Source organism: Mastomys coucha, unplaced genomic scaffold (assembly GCF_008632895.1).
Source record: "Mastomys coucha isolate ucsf_1 unplaced genomic scaffold, UCSF_Mcou_1 pScaffold8, whole genome shotgun sequence".
In the NCBI taxonomy this organism is placed as follows: domain Eukaryota; kingdom Metazoa; phylum Chordata; class Mammalia; order Rodentia; family Muridae; genus Mastomys; species Mastomys coucha.
Genome location: NW_022196914.1, coordinates 8,715,011 through 8,725,744, shown reverse-complemented (window position 1 = coordinate 8,725,744; position 10,734 = coordinate 8,715,011). Strand labels below are relative to the sequence as shown.

The 10,734-nt window shown below is 44.2% G+C and overlaps 1 protein-coding gene across 10 annotated transcripts in view; it reads left to right on the top strand.

Moving 5' to 3' along the window:
* The window catches only part of Pdzd2 (PDZ domain containing 2), a 386,879-nt gene that overhangs the window by 327,681 nt on the left and 48,464 nt on the right, over positions 1 to 10,734 (top strand). For all 10 annotated transcript variants that reach the window (XM_031360288.1, XM_031360287.1, XM_031360296.1 and 7 more), the window contains 2 exons: positions 6,882 to 7,027; positions 9,993 to 10,112. In XM_031360288.1, coding sequence (XP_031216148.1) covers positions 6,882 to 7,027; positions 9,993 to 10,112 — 266 coding nt within the window. The remainder of the gene's footprint in view (positions 1 to 6,881; positions 7,028 to 9,992; positions 10,113 to 10,734) is intronic.

The following is a 10,734-nucleotide window of genomic DNA, read 5'->3' as shown; positions in this document are numbered from 1 at the left end:
AAAAAAAAAAAAAAAGGCAAGAAGACATCTGCCATCAACCTCTAGCCTTCTAGAGTATGTGCAAATATGAGTGTAGGTGCACACACACACACACACGCACACACACACACACACGCACAAATACACTGTACAAAAACAGTGTGTAGATAGCAAACATCTGACAGCATTCATCTCTGGCTGGTTCCATATGTACATGCATTCACTGCATGCATGTGCATGTATAACACATACAATAAATTAAATAAATGGTGCAGAATAATCAAGAAAGACACCTAATGTCAACCTCTAGCCTCTGTACACACCTGTGGACTTGCATGCTCTCACACATATGTGTACACACAAGCATATAGCACACACACTTAAGATATAGACTGAATTCATTGCTGTCTGCTTGCTACTATTATGTTCAACGTTTCCTGCATTTAAAAATGTATTAAAGCTTTTGTATTTTTTAATTTTTTAAAATATTTATTTATTATATGTAAATATACCGTAGCTGTTTTCAGACACCCCAGAAGAGGGCATCAGATCTCATTACGGATGGTTGTGAGCCACCATGTGGTTGCTGGGATTTGAACTCAGGACCTCTGGAAGAGCAGTTAGTGCTCTTAACCGCTGAGCTATCTCTCCAGCCCCTAAAGCTTTATTATGGTCTCCAAATGTGTCATGGGCTCCTGGCACAACACCTACTAGCCTAGTAGTTAACTTGGTCCTGGCTACCCACTCATAAGCATCTATAAAGGGAGGCAAAACTTAGCTGTGGTCCCGTAGCCATTGGTAACCTTGCACCCTAAGCCCATTTTAAGCCTCCCTCAACTTCCATTCCCACAGCTGCCCAAGAGAGTTGCTACCCTGTCATTGAGAGATTGGGTGATGTTTTTATTTTATCATTTATGTATTTATTTTCTTATTTATTTCTGCTGATGTGTGTATATGTCATTTATAAGTAATGAGTTTAGTCTTGTGCACGCCATGTCACAGGTATGGAGGCTAGAGGACAATTTGGACTTGGTTCACTCCTACCACTTTGAACTCAAGTCAGGATTGCACAGCGAGTGCTTAAACCACAGAGCTATCTTGCTGCACTGCATCCCCCCCCCAGTCTTATTTTTAATTCACAGAAAGTCACCCAACATGAGGCATCATCTATTAACACCCCCCATCCCATCATTTTCTTCTGTACCCAGATCCCTGGAGAGGAAAGGGGGAGCCAAGAGCACCTGCCCTCGTCACCTGGCCTTCTGCTGTCTTTATTCTCAGAGATGATAAATAGCATGGGACCATGAAGTGCAATGCCATAAAGCTCTGTTTGCGAAAATGAGTTATTTTGTATTGACTAATGGGAATGATTAGGCAGCATCGTGTTTAAATGAGCAGTAGAGGTTGACTTTTGGCAGAAAGGGATGGTATCGGGGAGAGACTCCTGCAAAGAGTCCCTGAAGGCTCTCACCTCAGAGCCACGAGCAGCTCCCCACCAGAAGCTCTGAGAGAAGCCCCTTTGAACCCTGTGTGTACAAGGGCAGAAAGGAGACGGTGGTCAGCTTGTCGGAGTTGATCAACCTTGTAGAATCAGTCCCAGGGAGGCTCTCCGAGTTCTGGAGAGACAGACACAAAGACCTTTGGAACCTCCGTTGTCACATTCCTTATTTTATAGATGAGATCCTAGTAGCTAAGGAAATCTCAAAGGTCACTGGGTTGGAGCCAGGAAAAGGACCTGTGTTCCAGACAGTTCTTCCTACTGGCTTCCTGTGTCGAAAGCTTTCTGGATTCAGATGGGGCTGGGGCTTGTGTCTCGGAGACCTTCTAGATGTCTGGTTTTTTCAAACTGTCCATATTGTCAATTTGGAACCAGTAACATTAGCTGATTGGGGATCTCACCTTCTCAAGCCATCCAAGCCTGTGGTAGGGAAACGTGGAGTGGGGGAGGAAGCATGGCAGGAGGCATTGGCCAGAACTGGGCTCAGGTTCCAGCTCTGCCCCTGAGACAAGGGACCTGGGAACCAGTATCTTCTACAGGCCTCAGCTTCTTTATCTGTGAGGGAGGATTACCCTGTGCATGTGCTCTTCAGTAAATGTGAGTCGTCCATGATCCCAGCTTTTTGGACGACTCATGGGAAAATGTGTTTCACTCTGCTGGTCCAAAGCATGGCTGCCATGGGCCCTTCCCTGAGAAGCACCCATTGTATTGTTGAAGCTATTTATATTACAGCCATGATTTTTATCCTTACTGTTCTTACCTCTTTTCCCTCTCAAGAGGGGAAAATAATGTTTGAATGGCTTCAGACAGGAGGGCCTTAGTGAGAACTCTGAGTCCCCTGGGAAGGCAATCCACACGTATGCGTGGTGATGCACATACACATTCAAGCAGCAGGGCAGCCAGGAGTTCCTCTGGACTGTGTGCTGTTGGATGCATTCAGAAACAGCAGGATAAAGGAGGCTCTGGTAGAAGACTGGAGACCAGACATCTAGAAGTGGAAAAGAATGGGAGATTGTTCCAGGCGATCAGGGAGAATGAAAGATATTTTGGGCAACTGTTTTTAATCCTCTCTCTATTTGAGAGGCTAATCTTTGACCACAATAATGATCCGGTGCGGCCAAGCTTAGCAAGGGCACGAAGGGGAAGGACGGCAGGCTGTTGAGGTGGGAGGTGACTGGTGGTGTGAGTGAAGTTGGGTAAACCCACGATATTTGTATTCTCAGTTCTGGGAATGAGGACACATCCTTGACAGCCAGCAGGATAGACTGCGTCCACGTGGTCGGGTGGGAACAGGAGGCTGGCAGCTCAACCTGGAGACATGCTAAAGAAGCTTGCAGAACTTGGCTTTCACAGTGCTGTGGACCGCTTCACTCTAAAGAGCTTTTCATACAGGAGTCTGTTTGGTTTGGGGTTTTTTGAAACAGGGTTTCTCTATATAGCCATGGCTGCCCTGGAATTCTCTCTGCATACAGGCTGGCCTTGAACTCAAAGTTCTGCTTGCCTTTGCCTCCCGAGTGCTGGGATTAAAGGCATGTCTCATCATCTCCCAGGTTATGTTTGTTTAATTTATTTATTTACTTATTTATTATATGAGTACTCTGTAGCTGTCTTCAGACACACCAGCAGAGGGTATCAGATCCCATTACAGAGGGTGGTGAGCCACCATGTGGTTGCTGGGAATTGAACTCAAGACCTCTAGAAGAGCACTCAGTGCTCTTAACCGCTGAGCCATCTCTCTAGCCCATTTTTTAAAATATAAATGCATGTGTCTCTGCCTAGAGAGGTGTGAGAGGTGAGAAAGGTGTGGGTCCTCTGAAGCTGGAGTCCCAGAAAGCTGGGAGCTGCTAATGTAGGTGCTGGAAACCAACTTCAGGTCGTCTGCATGAACAAATGTGCTCTTAACCAGTGAGTCCTTTCTCCAGTTCCACCTGGGAGGTTTTGCTACTGTGGGATCCTCATGGGTCCGTCTTCCAGATCTGGATATTTGTTTTGTGTTCCTCTTGCATGAGTCACTGTGGATCCGCATATCTCAGGGTATTATCAGCAGATGCTACCGTATGTGGGTTCTCTCCTGATGATGACAAGCGTCTCTCTGTCAACTCGAAAGGAATTTTCTTCTAATAAATCTTTTTCAGATGAGTAAGCATGCCAAGAAAGATTAATCTGGCCCATGAATTACTAAGTTATGACTTATTGTTCCAGCCATTTCCATGAGGGTTTTGCCCAGTCTGGCTCCAAAATGGCTAAAGCAACATCATCTTTCATTTCACAGAACGTTTTTCTAATATTCTAGCCCAGGTTTTCCTCACTGCCTACCTCTCTTCTTGCCAGCAGGGACCTCCTTTAATTTCAGTACTTTTGATTTATCCGTGTTAACCTCTTAAGTTTGTGATCTTTTTTAATGCAAAGCTTTCCTCAGCTGCAAAGGGATTTCAGATGTTTGAAAACCTACTTTCACAAAGTGAGTATTTAGCGTTTGAAAAGCTGAGCCTTAAGTGACATCCATTAACTGTATCAGCACCATATCATTGTTAAAAACTCAGAATCGTGTGACTTTTAAAAGTCTACTGTTATCCTTGCCTAATTCCATAAAAATTTTTAGAGAAATTTCCAGATGGAAATAGGACACCATCAAATGAATCATTACACAGCCCGGGAGAAATCAGTTCGCTAAAGAATCAATGTATGGAACCAGAGAGATTGATAGCACACATTGCTCTTATAAAAGACCTCAGTTCAGTTCCAAGAACCCATATAGGGGGGATTCGCAACAGTCCATAATTCCAATAACTCCAGCTCCAATGGATCTAACACCGCTGTCTCTACAGGCACCTCCACTGGCATATATATAACCACACACAGACACACCCAAGTACACATCATTCAAAATAAATCTTTAAAGAAAGAATTGACCTATGTATTTAAGCAAGCACATATGTAATATGTAGTATTTAATATAGAAATAGTGATTATAGCTTTATTCATATGTAATTGATATATCATTTCAGATAGTTAATTGATCTATCATTTCAGATTTCCAACTTAGGTGTTTTTAAGTCATTATAGATTTTGCGAACATAGGTCAGTGGTAGAGTGCCTGTATTGCAAACACCTCATCCATACACATACACAGACAGATAAACACAGACACACATGCATAATACATACACATACATGCACAAATAGAATTATTGCAAATGTTTCTTAAATAGGATACAAAAGCATCAGTTAATAAAAGTAAAAGTTGATCTGCAGTCATGCTTGCACAATTACATTTTGGTCCACAGTGGGCAGCATATACAAGTGTGGTCCGTATAATTATATCACATGGTAATATTATGGCCATCCATGATAGTTAGCTTTAATTGTCAACTTGATGTGATCTGCAATCAGCTGGAGGGATTCTAAATGAGTGATTATCTAGATAGGCTGGCCTGTGGGCATGCCTGTGAGAGATTTGCTTTATTGGATATACCTAACTCAGGTAGGATGACCCATCCTGGATGGGATACCATTTCATAGGCTGGGTCCCAGACTGACAGGGAGTGAGCTGAGAGCTAACATGCATGCATTTGTTGCTCTCTGCTTCCTGACTGTGATTGATGGGAAAGAGCTCCTGCCCTGTGATTTTCCTGCCGTGATGAACCATAAACAGAACAAAGCCTTTCCCTCTAAGTTGTCAGGTGTTTTACTGAGGCAGCTAAATATAGACTATATAATACCTGAAATGTTAGAAAAGAAACTATGACACCTTTTATTTTGTGTAAACATACTCTACACTCCTTGGAACATCCTGTCATTAAGCCATAAGTGACTGCATCATACTGGTAAAATCATGGCTTCTTTGTATTTGCCAGAATACCGTGAGTCAATGTAAGACATGGATGTGGAGAAAATCTTTATAACTCGTAGATCCCACAAAGGATTCATAATCTCACATATTAAAATAAAGAAAACCTCCTAGAATTCAGAAAGAAAATTTAATGAAAGAATGGACAGGAAAATTAAACAGATCTTTTACCAGAGCAGCCAGTGGCTATATCCACCCAAGTGTGACCTCATCAGTTGTCAGTGGAATGAAGATTGGAAGCTCTGGTAAGATCCTTGTGCATCCAGGAGAGTGGCTGATGTTAAAGACTGACAGAGAGCAGGATGGTGGGGGAAAACACGGTTCATCCTGCAGTGACAGTACTGCAGAAGGAAGAGATGCCAGGAGCCAGCTCCTCCATGATGACATGGCATTGGGATATCCCACACTCACAAGAAGCATGCGTGAGAATACAGTAGCTATAGTCTTGTTCGGGAATCAGCAAGCTACGGCCCACCGAGGACAAAAACAAAACCGTGTACTATGTATATCAGAGCACGCATGCGCACACACAGCATGGGAGAGTCTCACAAATTAAATATGTTACAGGTAGGCAAGCTGGCGTGGTAGGTAAGTTTCCAACCCTGATCCTAATGACCAGAGCTCCATTCCCAGAACCCACATAGTGAGAAGAGCAAACCAACCCCTCCATGGTGTCCTCTGACATACATGCCATGACACATGCACCCCCACAAGCATACATGCACAGATTAAATAAAGACATAATATAAGTTAGGAACAAGGAGCTCTATACACAAAAAGTACATATCCATTCATATAGAGTTCAAAAATAGGAAGAAGTGGTCAGTGATATTGGAAGTAAAGATCATGCTATCCTTGGGTGGGGAGCATTTAGTAAATAAACCAAGGGGGCTTTTGAGACTGTGGGTTAATGCCTTTTGATCTGTGTGTTAGAGGTCATGTGAAATTTCACTCAGGTACTTGTATGCACATTTAAGTTATACTTAATAGACATCAATAAAAGATATTATTTAGAAAGGCATTACTTAGCCAGGCACGGTTATTTTAGCACCCAGGTTGGAGTCACATGACACAAGAGAATTCTGAATTCCAGGCCGGCTTGGCTGCATAGCAAGACTTATGTCAACAATACCTCTCAAAAAAAAAAAAAAACCACTATTACAATTGTATATGGAATAAAAGCACCCCATCCAGCAGTGAAGCCACGCAAATATAAAATGATGTTCCACCATTACTACAAGACCACGTGCCCCTGCCCCGCCCCCTGGCTTATTGCTATTCCCAGCACCCTGAATCTGCTTTAATGCATACATTGCTCCTTCGGCTACCTTGTCACTTCAGAAACTCCCAGTTTCTTTGTAGCTCAGCATCATCATCTTTGAACACAACAGGGTTATGCAGAACCTGGTGCTACGACTGGACAAACTTGATCCTTTGTACATTTTCAGGCCTTCGAAACCCATCAGTGATTATGAGTATGGTGTTTAGGCCTGTCCGTTCTGTTAACTCTTCTCGACCTTTACCAAGCCATGCCTCCACTGTCTTTCATTGCAGGAGGTGTCCACCGCCTAGAGTCTGTTGAAGAATATAATGAACTGATGGTACGAAATGGGGATCCCCGGATCAGGATGCTGGAGGTCTCCCGAGATGGCCGCAAACACTCTCTTCCCCAGCTGCTGGATTCTACTGGGACATCACAGGTTAATCCTGGGGGGGTGGGACCTCTGCTTCAGTCATAGCCACCATTGCTTGGTTAGAGATGAAAGTACAGATTTCAAATCCCTGTGTCTCCATGATTGTGGGGGGTGGGGGGTGGGAGGGTTCTGTGTGTGAATCTGTGTACACACATTTTCTTTCTTTTCAAAGACTGCTATAAACCCCTTTGCAGAAGAGCTGACCGCTGATAAGGGCCATGAGTATTTATGGAGAAGAGTAGAGCCAGAGCCATAGAAAGAGTGTATGTGGTATCTAGCCTGAAAGATTAGAAGGAAGCCAGCTCTATAGTTGAAGAAAGTAGGGAAATAATCTCTTAATGGATCTCCGCAACTCGGTTCCCTTCACGCTGTGTGTTTTGGAACTAAGACTTTCTCTCGACTGCCAGTAGACAATGGCGTCTCACAGTCTGTGGTAAACCAGCACTGCTTATTTACTAGGCGTGTCCTATGTGGCTCATTGTGAGCACATGTGCCTATGCCATGCCTGGGGTCCTACCTGCTCTCCAGTAACAACGCAAACAGCCAGGATTGGGGGCACTGTGGAGGAGTAAAGAAAGCGATTAGCATTACAGAGCCTGTTTCTGTCTGGAGCTCTGGCTCTACAATTCCAAATAGGGGTTCCTCCTTGGTTATCTTGTCCCTGGCCCACAGGAAACTAGGCAACAAGCTTAAAACCAACTTGGACATAAACTCAGCCTCCAGGGAACTTGGGGTTCCTTGGGTTCTGGTACCATGAGCCATATGAGAGACCATGGGCAATTTCTCTAGGCTTATCAGAAAAACAGGGCAGGAAGAGGAGGTTACAGCAGCAGAGGTATCCCTAAGTGTTACACTTGGGGACTCATAGGAGACGGGTCTAAAGATATTGGACCTTACTTTTAATGTGTTATGATCACTCTGTAGGTGGAACAACCGAGGCTCAAAATGGCTAAATATTTTACTCAAGGTTATTTAGTCAGAATCTGAGAAAAAAAAGTTAGAGTCCCTAATGTCAAGATCAAGTATTTGTGGGGTTTGTCCTTGTTTTTTCTGTTGCAATTTACCTGGGGGGAGGGGAAGGGCCATGTTTCAAAGCAGGCGCTGATCAGATTATTTTGTGTCGAATCCACTCCAAGGCAGATTGAGGTAAGGGAAGTGCTCCGAAAACACCGGGATAGATTTGAATAGGGTCCATCAAGATTCATCTGGACCAGCAAGAGGAGGCAGTCAGGCCTGCGTCCTCCTCAGAATAACCCAACAGGACTCAGAGGGTCAGGAGGGTGGGAAGTGGTTATAGAACCCCATTGTCTGGCTGCTTTCAGGTGAGAGAGAAGCCAGGGTTTACCTTCTTCATGGCCGAGGCCTGCACACACATGCGGCTCTTCTTCTGCTGAGGAAAGTTGCCCATGTTTATATCCAGAAACACCCATTTGTAGCTAGGCCTCAGTGATCAGGAAGCTTGTGCTAGGGTAGATAGAAAGTCTTCACAGAGAGTTTTCCCTTCTTCAGATTGCCGTTCCTCTTCTCTTCAGACCTTTTCCTTTTCCCCCAGGTGGGGCCTCTTCTACCTGTCTTTTTGTCCCCTCCACGAAAAATGCTGCCCAGTGTCGAGCTATCCAATAAAACCTTGTGTGTAGGTATACGTGGGTATGGCGATGCCATCCAAGATGGCAGCTATGTGAGTCTCAGCCTGTGAATGCAGCTGAAGAGTGTATTCTAATGTTAATGAGCCTTATTCCAAATATATAGCCAGTGGGTAGTGAATTAGATAGCGCAGGTCTATGAGGTGCAGAAGGACCCTTTAAACTCTTAAATGGCTACATAAAGCACTCAGGCCTTTGGCTTCCACTTGTTTCCCAGAGAGAGGTGGCATGAAGCAAGGCTAGACACTGGTGATCAGAGAAAGGGTTCCCCAAGGGGGTCATACGTGAACCCCTGTGTTCAAGAGTTGGCAAACCACAGGCTGTGTCTGGCGCTCTCTGCGGTGGTTTCAGTAAATGGGTAGTAACACTGCCAAGCCCACATCATTTATTTCATGAGACCGAGTCTGGGCGGTCCATGTTACTGGCAGCTCTTCCGTCAAACTCCACAGTATAACTTCGAAGCTGCCAAGGGATGCAAAACACCCCTGGCAGGAGAGAATGTCTCATTCCTGCATATGAATGAAGCAGATACAATCAGGGATGAGAACTATTTTGTGATGATTCTTTTCTCATATTAAACATGAAATGGTTTTTTTTCCACTTGTGCTATGATCTCGGCAACACAGAAGACATTTTATTATTCTAAGAGAGTCTGAGGATTAAAGGCATGCTTCACCTGTCCTCAGTCTGATGATTATGCTGTCAGGATGCATTCTGCTGATACATGTGAATGTCATGGGCAAGGGCCTGAAAGGGGCACTGGGGTCGGAGCTGCTGGCCAGAAGGGGCAAGTGTGGCTTATGGGAAAGTACTTGATTTTTCCAAATATGAGGGATTAGAGCTGACACGGTTGCCGACTCTCAGCAGGGTATTTTATGTGGAAAAACAGTTGTCTGGGTTTGTGGTTTGTAGTTTGTAAGAAATATGGGCTTGTTGGGTTTTTTTTTTTGAATGAGTAAATTAAGCTTAAGATGGTGAGATAGTTTTAAAACATGATTTGGAACCTGGGGTTGCTGCGAAAGAGCTTCCAGAACAGCCCAACCCCAGGGTGGTCATCTTTGTTCTCCTGACTCCATTCCAGAGTGACACAGATGCTTGGGGTCACTAAGCAGCTCTCTGTGACGGGGCAGGTATGGCAAGCAAGGCAGTGAGAGACCCCCCTCCATTAAGTACTTAGAGTAAACTTTCTTTAAGCTAGTGGATCACAGATGGACCAGGGAGAAATTGCTCCCACAAAAGGCAGCTGAGATTTTTCAAAGTCTCTTTGTATGCCAGAGCCCACAGCAGGGTGAATGAGAATATCTGGTCTTGCTTGTACTGGCTTTCAGGAATACCACATTGTGAAGAAGTCTACCCGCTCTCTGAGCACCACCCACGTGGAATCGCCATGGAGGCTCATTCGGCCATCCGTTATTTCCATCATTGGACTATACAAAGAGAAAGGCAAGGTGAGCGATTTCCTACAGGCTCTTTTGTCCTCCAGGTGAGTGGTAGCATATTCCTTTAAGCAGTCAGTCTTCGTTTTTGTTTTGTTTTGATTTTTACATTTAAAAAAGTAGCACAGAAAGGGATAATATGACTTCCCTGGCATTCCTTCCGACCTCACAGGGAGAGGCTAGCTCCCACTCTTTGCCCTGTTGATACAAGGAGTTTCCAGCCCCTCAGTAGATACTAGGGAGGAAGAAATGATCCCCCAATCTTTTTGCTTCTGTTCCCAAGTCTTTTCACCCATTGAAAGAAATATACTGGGCTGGAAAGATAGCTCAGTGGTTAAGAGCACTGACTGCTCTTCCAGAGGTCCTGAGTTCAAATCCCACCAACCACATGGTGGCTCACAACCATCCATAATGAGATCTGATGCCCTCTTCTGGTGTGTCTGAAGACAGCTACAGTGTACTTATATATAATTAATAAATAAATCTTAAAAAAAAAAAAGAAAAGAAATACACCACCAGCACTCTTAGAGAGTGGTCCCGCTATCATTTTGAGTAATGGTTATGGTTTTGCCATTATGCAAATGCACCGATAAGTGGTATTATGTAAGTACTGAAATATCCACTTTGACATCAT